A 26,204-nucleotide genomic window follows, 5' to 3' on the forward strand; every position below is an offset into this window, starting at 1 on the left:
TAATCTCCCCGTTTTGTTCAGCAAAAGAAGCGCTTTTGCTAATTATTAATTTCTCTTCCATTATGAACCTGTAGCTCCTCTGGCTTTGTTCATAGCCAACAAAGATGGCTTTCTTTGTTGTGGGGCCTCCTTTCCTTCTCTGCTGTTTTGGAATGTGAACCCATGCAGTGCTACCAAACACTCTAAGATGGCTTACCTTTGGTTTCACACCATAAAACAAATGGAATGGAGTGTCCTGAATCACAGAGTTACACAACCTGTTCTGTACATAACAAGCAGTCGATAAAGCTTCTCCCCAGTACTTAAAACATAATTGTGAATCTTTTAACATGCATTCCATCGCATTTTGCAAGGTTCTGCCCTTTCTTTCAGCAACACCATTTTGCTGAGGGGTGCAAGGGTTAGAAAGAATTTGTTCTATCCCCTTTTCCACTAGGAACCTTCTGAATTTGTGAGAAAGGTATTCTCCTCCTCCATCACATTGGAGTGCAGATATAGGCCTAGGGAATTTTCCATTTGCCCATGTCACAAAACCTTTAAATTTCTCAAATGCCTCATCTTTATGTTTTAAGATGTAGATAAATGTGTATCTTGAGAAATCATCAATGATGGTCATTGCGTACCTTGCTTGTCCAAGACTTGGAGCAAAAGGACCAATAATGTCAGAGTGTACAATTTCCAAAGGTCTAGTTGTAACTCTGTCACTGTGCTTACTCACAGGAGCTTTTAGTGTTTTGCATTCTTTGCAAACTACACAGTCTAAGTATTTATCACAGGGTTTTATCTTTAGGTCAGCACACAGCTGTGGCATTTGTGCTATATACTTGAAATTAGCATGACCAAATCTCCTGTGCATCAGGTGTACACATTGGTCATGATATGGTGTGTTGCCAACTGCAGCCTTGCAGCTTGGCTTCCTTGCATTTTGCACAATGTACAAGGAGTCTTTTAACATACCAGTAGCACACAATTTCCCATTTTTACGTATCTCACAACCATTTTCCTTAAATGTTATGATATACCCTGTTGCAGCCAATTTTGCCACAGATAAAAGGGTTGATTGTAAATTTGGCACATACAACACACCTTTTACAGTTTCTCCTAAGCAGGATAAATACAAGTCACCTTGTCCCATAATTTTGGTCACAGATCCATCAGCCAAAGATACACTTTGTTTTTCAGTTTTAGACAGTGACACAAAAGAGCTTTTACAATTACATAAATGACAATTGGCCCCAGAATCTAACACCCATACATCAGAATTACCCTTCTCAGCAACCTGTGCAATTTGGGTTGTCTGAAGAGCCTTCTTCTGTGTTGCCCTTGTGTTCTTCTTCTCTGTCTTTCTACTCTTGGGTCTCATGGCACAGTCTCTTTGCAAATGTCCAGCTGAACCACAAGTGAAGCATCGCTGGCTGGCTAGTGCTGTGGCCTCAGGTTCCTTTCCCTTCTTTTCCCTCATTTTCTGGTATTGCAGCTTTCCAGAAGAGATGGGGGGGGGGATCTTTCCTCTCTCTTCTCCCATTCAGCGAGTAAGCGCTGTGTAACATACGATGGGGTGAGGTCTGCTTCAGGCATAGCCTCCAGGGTACAAATCAGCGTGTCCCACGTTGCATTTAGTGAGGACAGGAGGATATAGGATTTTGTGAGAGGTGTAAATTCCATTCCTCTCTCCTGCAACTCAACAAACAGCTGCTGAATATAATGCAGGTGCTCAGGAAGGCTATCTCCTTCTGCAAGGTAGGCTCTGTACAGCTTTTTCGTCAGAGTAACTTTACTCCCTGCTGTTGCCTTTACATATAAGTCTCTCAAAGCGTCCCAAAGTTGCTTTGCAGACTGCATGCCTCGCACGTGGACTAGCTGATTGTCCTCAACTCCCAAGATAATGGTGGCTCTAGCCCGCTCATCCTGTCTCAGCCATTCAGCACTGGGATTTTGGGGTTTTTGCTCACCAACTGGCAGCCAAAGATTCTCTCTGCGAAGATACATCTCCATCTTCAGGGCCCAATTCAAATAGTTGGTCTCTGATAGGCGCTCCAGAGGCATCACTGAGGGCTGGGAGGTAGCCATGGCTTCTTCCTTCTTTTGCAAGTCACCTCAGCTAGCTTCTTTGTCCTGTAGACCGGCAGTTGCTGGAAAATCTCCAGGGGGCTCAAAAGAAAATCTTCACAGGTCTTTGCTACCTGCCTTTAAATAGTGCATGAGGTGTGGAGCTGATCTCTCTTGGTTTTACTGGGTTGCTCACTGGGCACATAACCTGTTGGCAGATGCTGGGAAAGCCTTTAGCCCAGGAGAGGTCAAAAAAGTCACACACCAAGCATTTCTATAAAAATAATTTATTTATAGAAAGTAAACCAAAAGCAAAACATATTTAAAGGATTTAGCTCTCCTGGCTTGCTACATGTCGGCAGAGAGAAAAAGAGGAAGTAAAAAACAAGTCCGGGCAGGTTTCCTCCCCCCAGGCAATTTGCATGAAGCACGTGTGAGGAGACAATCAAATACAACCTCTTCACCGGGCCAAAAATGATTAGGTACAATAGCAGTCTTAATCGTTAGTAGGAAAACCTCAACAGATGCCTTACTGGATTTCAGCGATTGAATGATGTGTTTAATTTCTGTCACTGTCACTGGTAGCCAAGGAGGAAGATTATCAAGGGTCAGAGGCTCAGTGGTCATCTTTTCTGGATAGTCCTGCTTGGAACTGGCAAATAGGGTAGTGTAGAAATCCTCCCAGACTGAAGCTGAAATGGGGATATCAAGTAGGAGCTTACACTTCTTCAACATGCCAGATACAGTATTCCAAAATATGACTGGCTTAGACCCTTTCACTGACTCTTCTAGCTCAGACCAAACTTTAGCTGTATATTGAGCCTTCTTAGTGGCTGTTAGTTTCTTATAATTGCGTCTGAGCTTTAGCATCTTGGCGTGGTTGTTTGGTGTGGGGTTTCTTTGAACCAAACGCATGGCTTCTCTGTTTGGTGTGGGGTTTCTTTGAACCAAATTCATGGTATGTACTGACCAAACCAGTATATACTCAAGTTACCAAGACAGCAACTATATGGTGGCCAAGTTAGACTAGAACAGACAGCTGGGGCCATAGCACTTGGATCATCCCTGGAAACTGTGCTAAGATTAAACTAAATTGGAATTGTTGATCTTGCTGTCAAGGGTGCTTTCTTCCAAAGTAATGCCTGTAAATGGGACTATTAGTTCCAGTGGGCCTCCTTTATAAAGAGTGTAGACAAGCCTTGATAATTATGGCATCCCCCAAAGGAATCAGATGGAGTGGCCATCTGTAGCAGACACAGTCATATACTTGCAGAAAAGTGTTTTTGTTATCATAAGCTTATAAGCCTGCAGGGAGCATACAACCCATTAAGTGTCTAGAATACCTCCTCGGCCTTTTCCTACTTGTTTTCTTTTATTCCCTAAAAAAAAAAAGAACAAAAAAGGAGTAGAAAAATAATAAAATGGTTTCTTCCTCAGTGCTCTCCAACCGGACACAGAGAAAGGTCCCTGCTGCTGCTGTGATGACTTAAAAGGAGCTGAGGCGATTGTGCAACCACCCCTTGTGGGATCTGCACATATGGCTTCCTTTTTGCAAAAGTTTTCCACAACATTAGACACTCCCCAAATAAGGCTCTGTGCAGGGGTATCTCCATGGGGAAGAAAGTGTTGTCAAACACTCAAACTGACTAGGAGAAAAACCTTTCAGTGAGACTGAAAGTTTACAATTTAACATAGGCAAGTATAGTTTGCAAGGTTATACAACTGAGTAATCTTAACGGGCAACATTTAAAAAAATTAATAAAATTTGCTGAAGTACAAGGCTGTCAATGAAGTTTGCATCTGCTCTCACAACTACACTGAAATAGCTACAGAACCTGCCATACTACTTGCAAAGAACTGCAGTATGAATTAATGGAGAATCCATTCAAATTTAGATTTCTCAGAGAAATCTAAATTTGAATTGACTCTGTTTTTATTTTAATTTTGAGCCTCGTGTGGCGCAGAGTGGTAGGCGGCAGCATTGCAACCAAAACTCTTCCCGCGACCCAAGTTCAATCCCAGCAGAAGCTGGATTCTTGGGTAGCCAGCTCAGGTCGACTCAGCCTTCCATCCTTCCGAGGTCGGTAAAATGGGTACCCAGCTTGCTGGGGAAGGTGGTGACTGGGGAAGGCGATGGCAAACCTCCACGCTATAGTCTGCCAAGAAAACGTCGCGACAGTGGCATCCCTCCAAAGAGTCAGATGTGACTTGGTGCCTGCACAGGGGACCTTTCACCTTTCACCAATGCTTTGCTAAGACTGTCTACATCCCACTGAATACAGACAGCCTCAGCAGCTTTCATGCTTTGAAGCAACATGCCTCCCATAAAAGACCATGGCCATAAATGATTTGGTATACATTTATTAAATTAGATAGAATGGGAATTAAGTTTCATAATACAAAGCAAACAGCTGGATGTCAATAGAGTAAAAAAGAAATGCTTTCAGAATTATTACAGCAAAACACCCTCAATACAGTATTACAGGTCAGCCAACACAGGCAATAGTATCTAGGAAGGGAAATGCTTAGAATCATCAGCACATATTCAGACAGAATTGGAGAAGGTGGCAAGCATCTAGCTAGGTGAAATGTTCCTGAATTTAACTAGTCTTGGATTCTTGGTGGGTTTGAAGCTACTGACGATGCCAGTTCACGCATCAGACTTTCAACCCAGTTTCTGGGCTGTGAAGTGATGCTGTGGGTTGTTTAACATAGTGCTGTCCCACAGAGCATATGAAAAACATAACGAAGAGTGGTGTGCTGCACAGCATTTACTTTTTGTGGCAGGTAATTGATGCATTTCAGTTTTACACCTCCAAAACTTGTATCCCAGCTTTACTCACACTGGACTGCCAATTTCACTGAAATCCATGGGAAGCATCTCCAAGTATATGTTTACAGAATCAAAGTACATCCAGGAACAATCACAAAAACATGGATGTAATTGTAGCCATGCTTGTATTTACCTCTTTTACTTTTTATGATGAATACACAATAGTCACCGAAGACTGGATACTAATAAATAGTTGTGTATCATAATTATTCTCTTCATTATCACAGAGGAAAAATGTTAATAGCAGTTTACTGTATTTACTACCCCAAGTCTATGAAGGCTCTTTACTACACAAAAAGAAAGCTTAACAGCCACAACTATAGCTTCCTAGGCTGCTCAGCTCTCGGATATAAAGACTTTCCTACCCTTTTGAGAACAGAAGTACTCTTTCTGTTATTAGGCAACTTTTCATCCAGTAGAGCTTTCCAACTGGCTGAATGGTAGAGTGAGAGACAAAGTCTTTGCCAGTTTCCTCCCCGCTTCTTCCAGACCCTTTACCCCCTCCAAATAAGTACTCTGGAAAATTGAGGCAAATTCTTTAGCTGTAGGTAAGAAACTCCTCCTCCTCCTTAAAAAAAAAAATCCTTGAGAGTGGGAAAATGCTGATCAGACCTCTGTGGATATCCCTATTAGCAGGAAAACCAAACCAACCATTGGATCTATCTGAATGTGTCTTTATTCAGCTTCAAAATGAGCAAGAATGCAATTCATTGTTATCCTCTTTCAAATCTTCCTGTCTAGCTCAGAGTAAACTTAAACATCTAGAAATAGGTGTATGCTTCCTTTAAATTATGCTGTAGGGCTATGCAGTCCCTTCAGAAATCTCTCTGGATGTGCAGCATGCATGCACAAAAGTGCAGCAGAGGCTGGGGGCTCAAAACATCCAGAAGACAAAGGCAATCTGCCAACTATCTTCACAGAAATGCATCCCAAAACACAAACAGAAGACTTCAGAATGTACACAAAGCAGCTATGCCAAAGCTTCAGCTGAAGCTACTTCATAGCTTGCCCCCCTCCTGATCTAAAAGGACACTTCATTCACAAGTGAAGCATCACTGAAAAATCTGCACAGCCATATTATGCAGCTCATTTTATTCCATTGGGATAGTGTGGCGTATCCCAGACTATTTATTTATCTAATTTGTCCCCGCCCATCTCCTCCCATCGGGGGACTCTGGGCGGTTTACAACAATCGATTAAAAACAACCACCATAAAATACACATTATAAAAATACAATAATAAATAATATAAATAAGATTAAAGATAAAAAGTCCAAGTGGCGAAAGAATCTAAAACAGTCCAAGTGTGGGGGGAGTGGTCTATAGCAACCATCCCCATGTAGATCTATTCCCCTCTCCACCCCAAGCGAGGCAGCAGAACCAGGTCTTCAGACTCCTCCAAAAGGCCAGGAGAGATGGGGCCAATCTCACCTCCAGGGTCAGCACGTTCCACAGGGCGGGAGTTACTGCAGAGAAGGCCCGCTTCCTGGACCCCACCAGATGGAATTCTCTTATAGACGGAGTCTGCAGCATGCCCTCTCTGCACAATCTTGGCTCATTCCTTCTAATTAATGAAATATCTTAAGGGCCTTAGCTAAAATAATGCACAAGAATTCACCTATGTACTACTGATATATGATTGCCATTAACTGTAACATTAATCTGAAAGTACTGCAAACTATGGAGAAAGGAACACAATTGATTTACAGATGGACACATACTTCTTCTGGGGCTTCTGAAAAGCATTTATTTCATTTAAAAAGCAACAGAAGAAAGGGAAAGGACTGATTTAGCATTCACAAATATTAATCTATTAACTTTATGGAAGTAAGATAGCTACAATTTAAATAAAGCAATGTATGGAAAACACATCTGATACTATATTTAAAAATTATTTTCTCACGTATATTTTAACCATTAAAAAAATAAATATTTTAACTATAGCTAGTTGTGCCAGGAATTTTCATGATGATACAATAAAGCAATTCTAATAGACTTTTTCTATTAGAGAAAAGAAAACAGGAAATATGAGGTTTTTCTTCCTTCAAAGCAATAAAATGCATCACTCCCTTGACGCCTTATTGTCTTCAAACAATTGAGGAAATACCAAGTATGGCTGGCAATTATAGACAGCATTTAAAAATGTTTAAAACAATAAAAAATTCAAAATAGCATGTAAGGAAAAGTGTGCCTATTAAAGTGCATTGTTTCACTTTTTCCAACTTTAAACAAATATAAACTTTGTTACCTCCAAAATCTCTACAGCTCTAATAGAAAATTATTATGTACAGTTCCTGTATATTGGGATTGTATTTTAAATGTAGTATGTATTCATTTGTGACAATGGCTTTTTTCATATGCTTCGCCTTTAATGGAATTAAGGTTAATTGGAACCTTATGGAACTTTACTACAACGAATATTCCACTGAAATGTTATACCTTAAAATGAATTCTCAAAAGGGGGAAAAAGGTTAGATTTCATCCACACAAGATATCTTTCTTTTCAAAGCATTATTGTTTATAACAACTGATCATGAAGAAGTCATTACACTGGTAATGCTGAATTTCCATGGTATAACATTTTACTGCTTTAATTTGCTCAGTATCTCACAAACATAGGAGCAAGCAAGCACAAGAACACATTAGGAAGACTTTTGTTCCCTTCTGTCATACAGGCAGTCCTCGGGTCACAACAGCAACTGGGACTGGAAGTTCCGTGGCTAAGTGGTGCGGTCGTAAAGCATGACATCACATGGCCACATTGCTTAGCGATAGCAATCCCAGCAGTCCCCGCTGCCATCGTTAAGCAAGGACCTCACGTGACCGCAACATGGGAAGAGGCACTGAACCTGCATGCCAGGCAAGCAGGCCAACAGGCAAGAACTATGAGTGGGCGGGTGCCGTGGGTGGGCGCTATAGAGTGCAGGTAAGTGAGTGCCGTGAGCGGGTGCTAACGAGTGGGGGTGGGCAGATGTCGTGGGCAGGTGCTATGAAGTGCGGGTGGGTGGGCACTGCAGGTGGGTGATACACAGTGCTTGTGGGCAGGATCCGCAGGCGGGTGCTATGGAGTGCAGGAGGTAGAGCATGAGATCCCCATGCTGCCCGATGGTCCTTTGGGAGAAAAAGTGGCAGGAGCGACTTGCAGGAGTGACTTGTGACCTCCTGCTGGCTTCCCTATTGACTTTGTTTGTGGGAAGCCAGCAGGGAAGGTCACAAAGGATGATCATGTGACCACAGGATGCTGCAACTGTTGTAATTGTGAGCCGGTTGCCAAGCACCTGAATTGCAATCATATGGCCATGGGGATGCTGCGACAGCCGGAACTTCTAGGACCAGTTGTAAGTCCCCAACGTTCAGCGCCGTTGTAACTTTGAACAGCCCCTTAACAAGTGGTTGTAACCCGAGGACTAACTGTAAGTTGCTGTGTCTTGCAAAAGAAGTGATTGTAATTTCAGAAGCACAGCAGCACTTCATCAAACAAATATAAAATAAATACATTGCATTGGTGCCCAATTAATAGATTGAAAAGTGATCTCATTAGTATAACTGTGAAAGTTACAACAAAGCTAGTATCCCTACAGTAGGAAGTATTACAAATTGCCTCAATGTTCAAATATCACAGAACAAGCCAAAGGGCATTGTGTAATCACTTTTTGTCTCACAGAAAGGGGTACTTGAGAGAGACAGATTGCCTTTAATAAAAGTACTTTATAGAACAGCAGTCTCCCTCATCCCTCACTTTATACTCCTCCGCCCCTGACTTCCAACTGCATAATGCATAGAAATAAACTGAGGAACAGAAAGTTTGTATTGGTTTTGGAAAGCAAACAAACAAAAAATAAAGGGAGAAGAAAAGTAGCAGAGGTATTTCAACACTCTTTCAAACAGAAATGTGGACCCAGTAGAATTAATAGCTATAAAATGGCTGAAATTTCTGTAAGGTTATCCGTAAAAACCGATATCCCAATAACTCCCCCCATGACAAAAATGGATCACAGCCTCTCGGATAGGATGCTTCCTTGGGAAATTCTTCTAACTAAATCCCTGGCTTGGCAAATCAAAATTAAGGGTAACAACGATGAAGGGTAGTGTGAGAAGGATCTAAGACTCTTCTGCAATTTGAAGCAAGGAATTAATAGCAGCATCCTTGTTCCCTCTCTGAGCTTCTAGTACTGAACGGATTACTTCTCTGTCCATGTTGGGGAACATGTCCTGGATAGATTTTAGATCCTCTTCATTACATGCATGTTGAGGGTTGATTGCAGGTGGTGGAACTGCCACAGGTACCATGCCGGGGTTACACACAGCAGGCATCCCTGGAAAGAGACAGAGAATGGAGATTGATTGGAAAATATCAAATTCTAACATGAATTCAAAAATGTTGCAGTGTGTAAAATCTTCTCTTTAAGAAATTCACTTAATTCCAGAAGTAAACATAGATAAAAAGCATTTAATCAGGTACAATAAGACACCAGATGCAATTCTGGATCTTTAGGGTTGTTATTAAATGCTATCTGCTGGCCAGGACAGATAGGAGTCAATTACTTTCTTCAAAAAAAAAAAGTCAGATTTTTTTCTTAAAATATTTCATAAAAAAGAAACCAGTTAGTGATATAATGAACATAGTTTCTAACCATATTCTTCTATCTACTGAGATGGAGATGAAAGATAATAGTCCGTGTAACTGACTTCTCTTTAAAGGAGGTAAGAGAAAAGTAGATCAGAGCTAAGCGGTGCAACTGACCTTTCTTTCAACATCCAAAGGTACGAAGGTAATTGGTGAACATTGAATTGGAGGTGATGGAGTCGTAGAATATAAAAATTGATGATAGTTGTTCTTCTAGCATATCATGAAACAAGTAACTTCCCATCATCCACAACAATTAACTGAAATCAAATTGTTTAACGCCTAACGACTTTACAATAATATATCTGCTTGTTGGTGTTAAAACCATTCCATTTGTTGATAATCATTAATCTGAAACTTCATTGATTTATACAGTTTTTTTTAAATCTGTTTAATCATGTCCAATTCTCTGCAGTTTTCTTTGTCCCAGCAATTTTCTTGGCAAGATTTTTCAGAAGTGGTTTGCCCTTGCCTCCTCCCTAGGGCTGAGAGAGAGTGACTGGCCCAAGGTCACCCAGCTGGCTTTGTACCTAAGGCAGAACTAGAACTCACAGTCTCCCGGTTTCTAGCCTGATGCCTTAACCACTACACCAAACTGGCTCTCATGACTTATACAGTACATAAATGATATTTACAAGGTAACTTCTGAAGTTAATACTGCAGAATATTCAGATAATATTAAACAAACAAATGGCTTTTACTAGAAATCCTGATTCCTAATTAAAAATGTTAATAATTAAATTTAGTCATCTTGACTAATGATTTAATTGTTTTAATCGAAATTGTTTTAATTGTTTTATAGTTTTTATTGTTGTAAGCCGCTGAGTCACTTGCTGAGAAGGACGGCTATAGAAATCGAATTGAAATAACTAACTAACTAACTAACTAACTAACTAACTATCTCCCCTTTTACTAGCCAGGCAGATGTAGGAGACTGGATTCCCCCTCTGCTTCTAACAAACTGGAATCCATTCTTACATGGAATCCTTGGACATTTAATAGGGTGGAACTCTCCATGAATTAAAAAATTAGTTATTAGTGCTACAAACCTGAAATATCTATTTAGCTCTGTGATATGCTCACATTTAAATATGTAATACCTCCTCTGAAATACTATCAAAATAAAATATTTTTCCTAAATTCTATGAAGAATTTTTCCAGCATTGACCTTTTATTTGTAATCAATGCAGACAAGATGAACAACATGGCAGATTACAGACTAGAAAATGATAATGATTTTCAGGAACTACCAGAGTAAGAAGTGAAGCAGTGCATTCAGACAGCTCAGGAGACCATACTATACCTTGTCAGACAAGGTATATACTCTTCTGTTTTAAACAGTATGGTTATTTAAGACAGAACAAAGGAGTGCTGGTCCTTTAAGATGGTTGCCAACTTCTCATGGCAATTAGTCAGGACTTCCCTGAATCCCTGTTTCCTGAGGTGATACTTCCCGCACACCAGTCCTGCTTTGCGATAGTGAAAAGATAAGGAAGAAAATTGATTGCTATTACCAATCATCTTCAACTGATAGGTCAGAGTGAATCAAAGAAACTGGCAAAGGAAACAAGAGTCCTTCAAAGGATAGGGGAAAATTGGAGAATATATAAATGTAACCATTTACAGAAACTAATACACAATTATTAAGAATTGCTATTTTATCCTTGGAAATACAGTGAATAAGCTAGATTTTGCTATCAAGAAAACCCTTAGTACAGCTAGTTTCTCACTGCTAAAAAGTTAATAATGATGTTAATAAAGACACAGGATATTAATTAGTTCACTCATTACTGTTTTTGGTAAAAGCAAGAGTTCCCTGTAATACTGAAGTTCAAGAATTAAAATAAGTAAACTTCTGAGTTGAAGTTGTTGTTATTTTGATTTAGGCACTTCCTGACAACTGTGGGTGGCTCACAATGTAAAAAAAAAAGAAGTTAAGATAAAGAACAAGATGGTAACTTGGGCATTTATTATTGAGTATTTGGGCATTTATTACTTTGTTTTCATATTTGATGGAAATCTCCAATACTGATTATTAGATTTGATGATAAGCTTCAAATTGATGGAGTGGGGAAAAAATGAAGTCAGCATAAAACTTAGTCCACAGAAACCTAACTTGCAGAAGCTGCTCACATAATATTTGGATTAGCGACATAGGTAGTGATCCAGATTTTTACAGACCATAATCCAGTGTTATTCTGCAATCTCCATCACCATCAGATGCTGGATTGCTGTGTATGCAGTTTTGCAGCATATACCAAGAGCCTTAAATAAAAATCCTGAATAGATAGATTATGAACTAGCTCAGTAAGAGCAACTTCCAATGAGATACATTTTCTTTTAGAAAACCATACCTAGGAATTTTCAGGACTACTCTAAGACCACTAACATTAATTGTACGATGCTTTACAAAAATGACACCATGTCTTATGCAACTTTTCAGTTCCACAATACCTTCATTCAAGTACCTTCATTCTGAAAATCAATGTTGCCAATTGATGCAAACTAACATTAATTTTTTTTATGAAAACAGACACTTTAATCATTTACCAAATTGCCTTTTTGAATTTAAACAAATGCCAATACAGAATAATCAATACAGAATAATCAGTACAGAATTGAACAGAGAATTGTTCATAATCCATTATTTTCCATTAAAGGAAGTGTTCTTCAAAGTTTATAAAGTTGATTTGACTTCAAGTGCATCAGCACGGCTATAGTAAGCATACAGACATAAGCAATGGCACTTAAATGAAATGAAAATGTAAAAAATGGCAATGCATTTAATACACAATATTTTTCACAAAGCAACACAAGTACTGTAAAAAAATCAATTCATACTATGCAGAAAATATTACAGAATGTAAAGACAAAAGTCTAGTACAGTCAAGTGCTTTCATATCCTGATATCTTTTCTCACCACTCTTTTATCCCATGGGGGAAATAAAATATTTTGTGAAATATTTTCAAATGTATCAAACAGAGAACATCCCAAGCTTCATTATCACCTTTGAATCTGACTCAAATGCTGTGTCATCTTGTTTTCTTCTTGGGGAGGGGGGTGTCCCTGCCCAAACTAGTACTTACGATGGATACTAAACACACAGTATAACCAGATAAGAAAGGAGATTGTTGTACTATTTCGCAATCATCTCTTCTGCATTTCTTCCTTAGTCTGCCTGTTCTCAAATCCTGAAGACTTAGCATTTTATTAATCAAGCAAAGAGCATTTCCTTAAGACACTTGACTGAACATTTTATACTGCAGTTAACAGTAAGGATGTCACAATACTGACTTTTTAATGATGAATCTAATACTACGTTGCACTAGCAGCAATATTATAAGGGAGACAGTGGGAAATGCAGCTCATTTTCATTCCTTCCTATTTTTATGATAATAGGGCAATTGAAACCTGCAAATCATGCCAGCTGTGAAAACCAGATGGTTAACAGAGTTTTTTTTTGGCAGGGGAAACTAGGAAGACCCATATTCCTATAGGAGTGCCCCAGAATAAACAGACTTAAATGTAAGCATATTTTGGGTAAAAAGAAGCAAATGATCATATTATTGTTTAAAACTTATTTTTTCTTCAAGTAGACACTATTTATTTACTTATTTATTTACATTTAAAGACTACCCAACTCCACACAATTGGGAGGCTTATGTCTGAAAGTAAAAGACAATAAAAACAGAAAAATCACACAAAAAAAATCCAAATGTCTGGAAGGATAAACACAACACAGACACACACCCAAACCCCACCCCAAATAAAAATGTCAGGGGCTCAGCAGCTACTCTATTCCCAGGCCTGGGAGCAGAGCCAAGTTTTGAAGAACTTTCAGGACACCATCAAGGTGGGAACCATGTGGATCTCTGTGGGGATACTATTCCAGAGGGCAGGCGCCACAGCAGACAAGGTACACTTCCTAGGTCCTGATAGATGACATTATTTAATTGAAGGAACTGGTGCATGCCCACTCTGCCCATTCTTACTATAAAACATAAAACATTTCTCTCTCTCTCTCTCTCTCTCTCTCTCTCTCTCTTTCTATATATATATATATATATATATATATATAGAGAGAGAGAGAGAGAGAGAGAGAGAGAGAGAGAGAGAGGTTGAAGCATAAAGCTCAATGGAAAACAAAATAATGGGATTGTTTGTTAAGGTGTTAGTAGAGAACTTAACAAAACAGAGTGTTATTTCAAGTTAAGTCTACTTTCAAGTATTAAAATGCTCTCTGGGCTAACACAATGTTACTTCACCACATTCAAAAATCCAGAAACAAGTGTTTTCTATGTACAACACAAAACATATGTATACTTCAACTCTCACTTTGCTGTGGGAGAAATACTAGAAGCTCATGTTTGTTTTTTTACTTGACCATTGTGCTAGTACTAGGCCTATTTCTGAAAACCCTTTTCTGTAGGTATCAACTTCGGAAGAACAACAGGACAAACCCTGATCATAAAATGTGCACTAAAATGACAGGGGTCACTTTTTGGGGAGTAGGGGGTATTTTAGGGAGAAGAGGGAATTGGAAAAAGATGATGCACATATTTGGTCTAGTGGTGAAGGTGCTGGGCTAGAAACCATGAGACCGAGAGTTCTACTCCTGCCTTAGGCATGAAAGCCGGCTGGGGGACCTTGGGCCAGTCGCTCTGTCTCTCAGCCCAACTCACCTCACAGGGTTGTTGATATGGGGAAAATAGGAAGAGGAGGGAGTATTAGGTATATTCACCGCCTTGAGTTATTTATAAAAATAATAAAGGCGGGATAGAAAATTAAATAAAAAATAAAAATATATTTTAAAAACTTTTTTTAAAAAAATCTAATAGTTGGCCAAAGTCCTTTTCTCTGAAAGTATGACAATGAAAAATCAACACCTTACATTCCTTCTAAAATTTCTGCCTTGTAATAGGGATGTACAAAAACACTCCAGGCTCTTTTTTCCCCCCTAAATTCGAAGCAACTGTTCTAAATGTTGGGTTTCTTCCAGGCTCCCAATAAAACAGATCTGTTTTTAACATTGCTATTCACAGTGATTCAAGTGTCTGGAGTCCCATAACTGGGTTGGTTTTTAATGTATATTGTCCAGCTTTGCCAATCAAGTAGCAGGGATAGTTCCATCCTTGCTGCCAGAGAAGACAGTGGAAAGCTCAGGTAGAAGTAGCAGTGACTTAATCACCTGATCAAACACAGATAACGGTAGGTCCCAGTCACCAACTTGCCTTGATCAGACTGGATTGGGAATATGCATTCAGAGGCAATTCTGGATGGCTGATATCAAATTTCATTAATTCTCAATGAAAACCCTTCTGAGATACCTGCCTACTTGGCTGGTAGAGAGATATACTGCTTTTTTTAAAAAATCATTTGCTGTAGGCACACTGGAGTTCACAGGTTGTGTCCCATGTGTTGTGTTTTGTGTTGTGGGTTCTTTTGCACTCTGCTAGCCATTTGGTGCACATTTAATTTTTGCTGCTGCTGCTGCTGTTTGCATAGGAAACCTAGAAAAAAGGTTGCTTCCACTCCTAACTATTAAATTTTTTTTAAATGGTTTCTGTTTGTTCTCGAAAATCTGCACCCTTGGCTATTTTTCTGTAGATCAGGTGATAGAGTAACAATCAGCACTGCCTACCAACCTAACTACTTTGGGGCCCTAAGGTCACAAGCACGGGAGTAAGATGATTTTTTCAAATCCTCATTGTTCCCTATGACTGAACTCTTGAAATGCTTCAAGAGTCTCAAGATGTTCTATGTTTTGTTTTGTTGAAACACAGCCAACTTCACTGGAATGTTCTGAGTAAGGCTTATTTTTTAAAAATTTGAAACAGAACTGTTTTTGTTTCATGCAACCCCCCCCCCATTATCTTCTGACAGCCAGCTTTTTTTTTCCACCAAGAAGAAAATCATTCTATATTCATCCCTTTAATCCTTCACTCTTCCTAATCTCAGTACAATTGGGACAAACTAATGAAAGAGGAACTAAATATACCTGAATATACTCTTGTCTTACTGCAGCTATAAGGTATGTGCTTCCAGCGATGACACAGAAGTTGATACTACCCCTCCTGATCTGATGATAGTCATTATTAGGTATATTTATTTAAATGAATTAGGCATATTCATTTAAATAATGATGTATGTATACTGAAGATGAATACATTAAAATTCAATTAAGATTTGTAGTTGTTAGATATTTTTTCTTAACGAACTACCAGTTTATTTCAATATAGCTGTGCTTCTACTACCTACTGAAATGGAATGGGTTAAATATGCATTTAATGAGATTGTGTACTGTGACATCCTCCTGCAATGTTCTGCATTCCAACATAATGCATACCATACAAATAAAAATCAACTTGTACAATATCATGCAGAATCCTTGTTTAATGGAATGGAACGTAAAAAGAATTAAGACAACTTACCCAGAGCAAAATATTCAAGCCCTGAAGACAGATGAAAGTGAGGGAAAAGAATAAGACATGGAAAACAGATATTACTCTATGCTAGATGAGAAATACCCTTCTAGAAAGAAAGCTGGAAAAAAAATCCAACAGTTGCCCTTCAGATCTTAGATTCTATGATTTTACTCCATATACAGTTGTATCGATTATATGGAATCTTCTCAGTATGTGTTTACCTTTGGCCTATAAAGTCGCCAATTAATTAATTAATTGATTGATTGATTGATTAATTATAAGTTTGCTGCCCAACTTGCAAAACTGTGACTCCAAGTAGCATACAACAATAAAAACAAAAACCCAATAGACCCCATGAGAACAACCAGAAATCATACCAACAAGACACACAGCTGGGGCTCACCAACATATTACACCTCACAGGACGAGCTCATCTAACATCCTGGCCCCAATGCCTCAGGAAACATCTGGGTCTTCAAAGCCTTTCAAAAGACTAACAGGGCTGGGGCTAGTCAAATCTTGGGGGGAGATCATTCCACAGGGCAGGTGCCATAACAGAAAAGTCATGCCTCCTAAGTCACCTCAGATAACACTGTTTCTAGGAAGGGACATGAAGCATGCTCACTTTATTGGAGCATATGGGACAGGCCAAAAAAACCCGGGATAAGCAGTCCTGAAAAGAACCTGCTTATGAACCATGGAGGGCTTTACAGATGATAATCACACCTTGAATTGCACAGAAACCTACTGGGAGCCAGTGCAGCTTGCTAAGTAGAGGTGTTACATTGGTATGACTAGGACATGAGTAATCAGGAATGGGCACAATTGACACACTAGACGAAGTCATCAAAGGTCCTCCTATTCACAGCTGCTGCCTGCTCTTTGAACAGGAGCTGCAAGTCCAAGGGGACACCCAAACTACACACTGGGTCTGAGTGAAGGAGATCCAAAGATGGAAAATGTCCAGCTCCCAGACAAGGGGGCCCAAGATCCACAGCCACTCAGTATTGCCAGAGGTGAGCTAAAGCCTGTTCTTTCCAATTCAGGTATCCACAGCCATCAGGAACTGGGGCAGAACATTAATAGCATCACTTGGATGGCCAGGGGCAGAGATGTACAACTGCATACTGATGATACCTGGTCCTCTCCCAGAGGTCTCATGTAGATATTAAAAAAAAAAAACCCACATGGAACTGATCCCAGAGAAAGGAGGAGTAACATTCCACTCCCAACTCCCTGAGCTTGTCCAGAAAGATACCATGATTGATGGTACTGAAATATCAAGGAGGGCCAGGATGGATCTACTACTTCCAATCTGTGCCATCCAGTCATCAAGTGTGACCAATGCTGTCTCAGTATTATGACTTGGCCTGAAACCAGACTGAAAGTGGTCTAGATAATTTACTTCCTCCAAGATCCTTTGAAGCTGCAGGCCAATCACCTTCTTGACAACCTTCCCTAAAAAGAGAAGGTTGGAAACTGGGTAATAATCATCCAGTTCTGTTGAATTCAAAGGTAGGTTTTTTTAAAAAAAAAAAATGGAAGGGGCTGACAGAACATTTTTAGTCTGTTCTAGTTTGTTCTCCTGCATCTCTTCATTCTGTTGTATTCATCCTACCCAACTTTCTTTTTCTAACTCAGGAGTGTCTTAACAATGTTAACATTTCTATTTTCAAGAAGCACAGAAGATTCATCCATTAAAAAAAACATGAAAAATAAGCCAAATATAATAATAAATAATAAGATTATAATAAGATTCCATAAGGCTCATTGAAGCATTTATCTAAACATGGATAGGCTAATGCTGAGTGGTGGGCAGAAGCATGGATTTGTACTTGTATTCATCTACAAATCTTCAAGTATTCTGCATGAAGTTCTGAAAAACATCCAGCTATTAGATACACTTAAAAGACTCAATGTTTCTGTGAAGCAAATTTCAATATATGCATCTTTAGTGTAATGGTTGCCTAATCCCAAATACTCAGTCTCACAAGCTCGAGCTCCTAAGTAAGGCTTTTGTTATTATTCTTCTCTAGAATATTCTTTGCCATCACCATTAGTGTAGATTTATTACCTAAAATGCATCCTTCCTGAGAATATTCCAATTTCCATTTATTTTTGTAAATTGTGTGATACCATTTACTTTGTCAAAAAACAGATAGAGATTCTTGTAACGTACAATTTATACCAAAGGAAACATTTTCTCGCATAATCCAAACCATGTACAAGAACCCTGACTGCCATTTCAGAATATAAAAATAACAGAAAATAATTTCTATTTTGTGTATCCAAACCTCACATTTATCTTTCTGTATCAGTTAAGAAAAAAAATGTGGCAGGAGGGACCTTGGAAGCGAACATTCTCTGCTGGAGCTCCCATTCTGTGGAACCAGCTCCCGCAGAAATAAAATTAGCATCATTGTTGTAAAAATTCAGATTAGTGAAATCTTTGCTATTTATGGAGGCATTTGGAAACTGATGTAGGGGAGTGTACCTAGGATGCATGTGACATTGGTAATGATGTTGTTTTACTGTGACTTTATAGTGATGTGTGTGTGTGTAGTATACTGCTTTTGTAAGCCACTTGTGCTTGTAATAAATAAATAATCAAATAAATAAATAAAATCCTTGTGCTCTTCTCAAATATTACACTTCGCTATAAAACGTGCAGTTTTCTATTTTCATCTGTTACTCAAATGGCAAAAAGTAATACAGGTCATCAGATGGTTCAGAAATTTGCAGCTTTGGCCCTTTACTACAATCAGTATAAAACTTTCCTTGTGCCAACACAAGCCACAATTCCACATGCATTTATACAAGGGTGGGGGAGTTTCACCAAACACACTGGGTCTTACTTCTAGGTAAAAGATTAAGAGAACTGCTTTGTAGATTTAATAAATGCCAAATAATATAATTTTATATCTCCCAAATTACATATAAGCCACCCAGAGTCACTTGCTGAGATGGGCGGCTATAGAAATCAAATAAATAAATAAATATTTTATCTTTTTAAAAGAGAAAAAAAGTAAACAAAAATGGCAACATCCTGTATTGCATACATTTCAGTCTTATGTTGGGAAATTTGCAAAAAAATTATATCTCAACTCAAAATAACTTTTCACTTATAAACTAAAATGGAATATAGTATGCAAAAGTTCATCCAAAAATAAATGCATTAGAGATTAAGGTCCTACAAGATTCTTTGTTGTTTAATTTAGATTGCAGTCAATTATTTTAGCTAGATAGGACATGCGTTATCATTTGCCGTAACAGACAGGTATGACGCATGTGTTAAATAAAGACTGCAGTGATACTGTCAGGTATGACTTGTAGATTTTATTCATATCCACCATTAGCAAAATTTGTGAACCTTTTAAAATACATTATTTTATACCAATATTGACTTATTTATTTATTTATTTTCTATCCCACCTTTATTATTTAAGACCGGACTATTCTGTATAACATTTGGCATAAATACTTCAAGTTTCTGATTATTAAATAAAAGCCAAAAGGGCTGTTTGTAGATCTCAGTATAACTTTCACAATGATTTTTATTATTCTGAGATGCTTAAGACAATTTGAAATATGCTGCAAACATTTAATGACTTTGTAATTAATCTTCTGAAATGTGTTTTTGTCCTTATCAAAAATTACTAGCTACTAGAGCTGGATTCCCTAGAAATAAGTATCATGAATATGGTGCTTTTATCTTAGAGAGATATTAAGGTAATTGAAGGGAAGATTGTTGGATCTTACCTTCTACATTCTATAGGACATATTTTAAGTTAAAGGGACAACTGTGAATTAATAAGAAACTATTGCTTATGTAAGATATAGTCACTTCATTAGCAATTTATATTACCAGTGGTTAACTTCTTCGGCTGGTATTAGAAAAGTTAAACTTAAATTGCTCTGATCAATCTGACAGTATCACAGATATCTAAAAAATACTTCTACATTCCCTAAAATACAAGGTGCCCAAGTAAATAGCCATACAGTACTTTGGGACCAGTTCCAGAGCAAAATCACTTTAGCAACAGCTCTGGTCAGGTCAAAAACAGAACCTAAGTTGAGATTTTCATTTACTCTTCGCTGCTCCAAGCAAAAAATGAAGAGTTGCATCTCATTTCCTGTTTGGAAATGTAGTGGTACCCTGCATACCAAAAATGTAGTGGCTTCAGAACAGAGGGAAGGGCTACAAAAAATGAGAGTAGGAACCTGAAGTAATTTATGTGGTAAGTAAAGTACCCAAAAGTTGAACAGGTAACAAAGCATAATTCTGCATGGAAAATGCACAGAATATAGACATGTTTTACACTAGGATGTCACAACACATAGAAGTAAATTAAAATATATGTACACTAAGTTAAGAATAAGGTTAACATCATGCTAAAGAAGTCTTATGATATCTCAGAATTAAAAGATCTGATGTGTACTGGGCTTTTATAAATATGGTCCAGATAAACTAAAAAAGTTAGTCTTCTTTGATACCGGTTCAATTTCCTGATCTCATGGATACATCCATGTAGTTTTCTTGAGAACAAAACAGAAGTAGGTTAAATTTATCAGTAAATTCTATTCAGTTTTCACTTATTTTGGATTGTAAGTGCTCAAATCAATACTTGAAGAAAGGCAGCACTGCTGATGTAAATTGGTCGCTATTTGTATACTAGAGGTAACATTTCACTTATCTGACAAAGTGAGCATAAATCCTAATAACCTATGCCAAAAGAAATTTGCTTGTTTGTGCCACAAGATTTGCTGATTTTTAATTCAAGTGACTAACATTCATTATTCCATTCATTAATTCATTCAATTTTTATACTGTCCTCTTACAAGACCCAGGGCGGTATACAAATAATAAAACATAGTATCATTCCCTCATCATAAAGCACAACAAAATCTATAATTCTTCCAGATTCTTCCCCATTTGCCTCACATGGCTCTACCCAATTGCCAACAACACCTGAAATCTGCAAACTCCCACCCTTCCTTCCTAAAAAAATTAGGTTACTCTGAATAGGGCTGCCAGGCAAGAATCTGCAGATAAAATCAGTCTGGAGAAGTACACATCCTTCATCACTCTTTCTTCCACTCTGTAGGCTAGAACCTGGGCTTTTACCAGTGCTTTGACTAAAATTCAATTTTAATCTTGTGTCACTACCGCTCTAGATATCTTTTCGCTCTCAATCTCCTGAAATTTCTCAGTAGATCAAGAAGCAGTTTGGAATCAGTAAACAAAAAGGGGCCTCAAAAGAGCAATCTTGTTCAGAGCCTTGGTCATTTCCTTTTTCCAACCAGCTGTGTCACAGAACTGCCTGCTAAACCATTGGGAAAATCCTAACACCACTTAGAAAGCCCTGAGGATCCAGTAGGTGCCTGGAGTGGACCATCCTAGCTGGATCCTCATTTTACTTTATAAGAAACTTAAAACATAAAATTGTTCTTAGAACACACTTTCAAATTAATCCATACGTGCAAAAAAAAAAAAATCCAGTTCAAAGGAAAAGTCATTTCAGAAGTACAACATACAGATAGTCCTTGTTTAGCGCCTGTCCCATTTAGTAACCATTTGCAGTTAGGATGGTGATGAAAAAGTAATTTTATGACCAATCGTTGCATTTATGACCTTCGCAGTAAAGCAAAGGAAAGCTAAAGTAAGATTGTAAGTACAGTCGCAGTTTCACTTAGCAACCTCTTCACTTAAGTGACTGAGTTGCCAGTCCCAACTGTGATCGCTAAACAAGGACTACCTATATTCCATGTATGAACAACTCCATGCATGGAACAGCTGGTTTCAGGTGATTCAAGCCTAAACTGAAACACATTTGTTTTGGTCCATACAATGGAAGAAAAAGATTGTTTAATCCGGGCAAAAGTAGATTTGGTGGGGAGACAAGAATGGGAAAAAGCCAAGGCCATTGGATGCAGCATCTAATGGGAGGCAGGGAAGGAAGAAATAGAGAAGGGAAGCTGCTGGGAAGACTTGAGAGGCAGCAGACCAGTGGGATATGCTGAGCTGGGACATTAGCAACAGCAACAGCAGTGGAGAAGAGACAGCTATCAGAAGTTTTGAAAATATGAGAATACATAAATCTCAAATCCTTTAACATTAAACATTTCAAAATAACAGAGGCAATATCTGTTGCTCTCTATATACCCAATCCAAAGTTAGTAAAGTAGATTGCATATTGGTGAAACATGCCATGAAATTTCATTTTTTTGAAACTATTCATTCTCAGAGGAACCTACTGATGCTCATGTATAGCAGCACTGGAAAAAGCACAGCTTGTGGGGAAAAAACATCTCCTTGGAAGAAAGTCCCAAGATTACATATAATGATAATTTTTGAAGATCATCGGAAGAAATTGTCCACTACATCAGTACTAGCCGTGATCCAATACAGTACAGTTATATAAAAATAAGTGAAAAGAGGGGCAATTTTGGCACAATGATTCTTATTTTAGTTTTCCTTGTCTTAACTGCTACTTCCTAGTTTCAGAAACTTTAACAAAATTAAAGAAAATTACAAAATATGAACAACTGATTTAGTTAATTTTAGGAAGTTTCAGAATGACAGAATATTCTACAGAGGAAGAAATAACCTACTTTATTGCACCATCCACGTACAATTGCAGAGATGGGGCAATGTGGATAAGCATTTATTCTCCCATCTACATAGTACAGGCAATTATTTTTAGAAAGAGATCTAAACTGTTCCTAATATAGAAAAAGCCAGCAATATAGAGTAAAGTAAATAGGCAGCTTGTGATAGTCTCATCAACAGACATCTATTACAACAATCTAATGCAGCAGCAGCAATATTAAGAACTAGTTTTACTTTTAAAAGATGCTGAAATTTGCTATAGGACCTGTGGAACCAGTTTGAACATAGAAGAGCAAGAGAGAGAAAATGCAATGCACTCTGCCTATCACGATACTGCTATTCTGGACACAGTATTAAACTATAACTTACTGTTAAAAGCAAACCTCAGGCTTTTATATGCCTATCCTCTGTGGGAAAAAAGGGATATTTGAATTGTTGGATGTCTCTATAATATAGTCAGTCATATCACAATTAGGTTTTACATGACCATAATCATAACCTTAAACTGGTTTATTTATCTAAAATAAATAAAAGCTCTGCAATAAATTTAAGAGGAGGGACCAATAGGGACCCCCGTTTCTGGCCTCCAATCATAGAATATTTGGCAGGAGCTCTCAAGCAACTGTATCTCTGCTGTTCTGGCTTGTTTTTTACATCCAAAGAGCATACTGAACAATGGGTTGGGGTAGAGGGAAACTGCTAAAGAGTTTCATCTCCCCAACATATGTTGTCCTCGTTCCTGACCAGCCTATTTTCTGACAACCACTCATATACCAAAGAAATGGGGCTTAGGAGAGGAGTCAAAAACTTCAGTCATATCAGCAGCTTGCTGTGACACTTGGGACAAATGAAGTAAATCACTTAACCCCTGGTCAACATTACCCTCCGTTTAGCATTATGTGTGAATATACCCTATAGTTAATGGAAATAAACTACAGTTTGAAGCTAGCTTGCTTCCAATACTCATAGTTAAACAAATAATAGTTTGACCAAGTTGGGATAACTTGGCAAGCTACAGCTAATTTAATCTGGAAATAAAAATGTCTGTCTCCTCTTTCTAGCTGCATCGGGGAAGGATGGGAAAAAATGGCTCATAGACGGTCCAAAAACCATTGAGGCTCATTCTCACAGAATTACATCTAAACTAAAGTAATAGCTATATAAATATTGTTTTGGGCTCCTGGAAGTTCTGTAGACAACCTGAACATGCACATATGCTTATTAGCTTCAAATTATGTTTCCTCATTAAACATTTCAGTTACTTCAGAGAACACAGTTCCTCTCGCCCTGCCTTTATGTTTAATAAAATTTTAAGAAAATTGTTTTTAAGTATTTGCATTAAAAATAGAAAACTGAAGTAGCATACCTGCTATAGGTACATATCCAACTCCTTGCTGATATACCGTTGGCATCAGGACCACTGGCTGGGGCTGCATCATCATAGCAGCGGGTAAGGACTAGATTTCAAAGGGTAATAGGAAAAAGGGCATTTCAAAACATATGCTAAAAACAAAGGCAGGCAGCAAGACGAACATTTGCATAAACCTTTCAATCAGTTACTTGCATTACTGAATATAGCTAGTAACAATTTGAATAAGTCAATAAATTCTGTAACAAGAACTTAGTGGCATAAGAAAATTAAGGGGAAAGTCCCTGAACCTATATTTTAAAGAAAATATAACATTTATATAGAGAGCTCAATTTTTCAAATCAGTTTTGACAGACTTAAAGCAGTTTTAGGTATTATTTCAGAATACAAAAGGAGACACATTACAGAGTTTCTAAAATAATTTCCGAAGAGCTGCTTGGGTGGCTGAAATTCTGGCAGTCCTGCTATTCTGCAAACCACTATGTAAGAGTTTACAGAAAATGTTGTGCAATATGTGAGAGGCAAAATAATAGCTTCCACAAATAGAAGTACATATTTTTATTTATTTATCAAATTTATATAGCTAAATTTGATGTTTTACACAAGGTGCTAAGGCAGAACAGGCTTCTGCGTCCAAGAATACGAACAATACAGAAAACTGCATAGCTTAACTATCCTCTGTCAATACCTGTCCAATATTGTTCATGAAGCCTTTTCAGTTAATTCAAATTTTAGAAACCAGTCTAAGAAGAAGAATGCAGGAATATGCCCTAAAAACTACTGAAACGATCTGTATGGATGTCATGTGCACCATAGGTGCATATGTAACTGAGAGCCATCCTTATTAAAAATTTCAAAATTTTACTTGTTTCCATGAGTTTTCCGTGATTATTTTGAAGAAAAACTGCCATCAGTTCATTGGTATTTCTTAATATATATATATGAGTACTCTGTATATTAAGAAAATAAAAGTCTGGTGATTCAGTGAAATTTTGGAATGGAAACCATGTCACAATCCTATCTGAGTAAGTTATTATTAACTAATAACGAAAGCGCTACCTGTATAATCTTTCCCCGTCATGCTCCCAGATCAAACGTTCACAGAACATTTGATTGGACTCACATGCATGTCTCAGCCAACACGTGTATCACTCTTGTGAGTCGATGGCACCGGAGGGGGAACGTCGTTGGAGTGTGAAATCATCTTGTTTGGACTATCTCACAATGCCAAGGTCATCTGAGAGGAGCCATTGGAGACAGCTGCAGATTCCTACACTAACTGGCATGAGAGGGAGGGGTGCATACCTGAGATGGCGGGGGAGAACTGGAATTCACTGAAGATGTTTAATGGGGAAAAGCACGGGATTTTTCCATTTGCAAATTTTTCATTGTACTGAACGCTAAACACCATGAAAAAGAATTCTAAGTGATTGCTTATGAGTCGGATGGGAAGTTCAGTAGTCCAGTCATCACACCACTTTATTCTCAGTTTGACATTACTTTATGATTCAGCTATTCAACTGCCAACTAAAGCAGCTATTTGTCACTTAGCTTACCGTGTATGACATGACCAGGTTAATCATTCCTTCTTTGTCATCGCCTTGCCTTCCACTCAGGCTATACCACTCATCTTCTACTTTTCCTTGTTTCAGTGACTCAGGAATAGAAACATGAGTCCAAGCAATGCGATCATCTATTGAAAAAGCTCTCTGAAAAGTAGAAGAAAAAAAAAATAGATGAAGAAAAATCTTCCAAAAGATGCTTTTCCTATATTAGTATTTCCTGTATGCTTTTCCTATATGCTGGGTCAGGTGAAGTTAAATAAACTTGAAATCCCTGTTTCTCTGAAGCAGGTTAATTTCTTTCCAGGTAAGAAATTAAGTCAATTCAAAGGGTGAACTATTACTGCATATACTCACAGATAAGCCAAGAATTTTAGGTGACAAAAAACACCTGCAGAATTGGGTTCAGCTTACCCACAGATGGACTTATCCGTGAGTATATATGGTAATATTTTTAAGTACCCATATATCCCATATATACTCGCATTTAAGTCCATCCACGGCTAAGACGACCCTCAAATTTTTAACCAAAATATCATGAAATATGTGGGTCAGCTTATGTGCACATAGCCCATTTTTCATGGTATTTTGGTTAAAAATTCAAGGGTCAGCTTATCGGCACATAGCCCATTTTTCATGGTATTTTGGTTAAAAATTCAAGGGTCAGCTTATCGGCACATAGCCCATTTTTCATGGTATTTTGGTTAAAAATTCAAGGGTCAGCTTAT

The 26,204-nt window shown here is 38.1% G+C and overlaps 1 protein-coding gene across 3 annotated transcripts in view; it reads right to left on the reverse strand.

Annotated features, from left to right (window-relative positions):
• Positions 1-6,895: 6,895 nt before the first annotated feature.
• TOLLIP (toll interacting protein) overlaps positions 6,896-26,204 on the reverse strand; it is a 41,518-nt gene continuing 22,209 nt past the window's right edge. Inside the window, exons 4-8 of one of the 3 annotated variants that reach the window (XM_063289321.1) lie at positions 25,471-25,623; positions 23,912-24,002; positions 15,942-15,962; positions 10,813-10,975; positions 9,132-9,198 (exon numbers count right to left, since the gene is read on the reverse strand). In XM_063289321.1, coding sequence (XP_063145391.1) covers positions 10,860-10,975; positions 15,942-15,962; positions 23,912-24,002; positions 25,471-25,623 — 381 coding nt within the window. In that variant the 3' untranslated portion in view covers positions 9,132-9,198; positions 10,813-10,859. Of the gene's footprint in view, positions 9,199-10,812; positions 10,976-15,941; positions 15,963-23,911; positions 24,003-25,470; positions 25,624-26,204 lie in introns of all 3 variants that reach the window. The other 2 variants (XM_063289319.1, XM_063289320.1) reach the window with 2 other exon arrangements.

This window comes from Candoia aspera, chromosome 1 (genome assembly GCF_035149785.1).
Source record: "Candoia aspera isolate rCanAsp1 chromosome 1, rCanAsp1.hap2, whole genome shotgun sequence".
In the NCBI taxonomy this organism is placed as follows: domain Eukaryota; kingdom Metazoa; phylum Chordata; class Lepidosauria; order Squamata; family Boidae; genus Candoia; species Candoia aspera.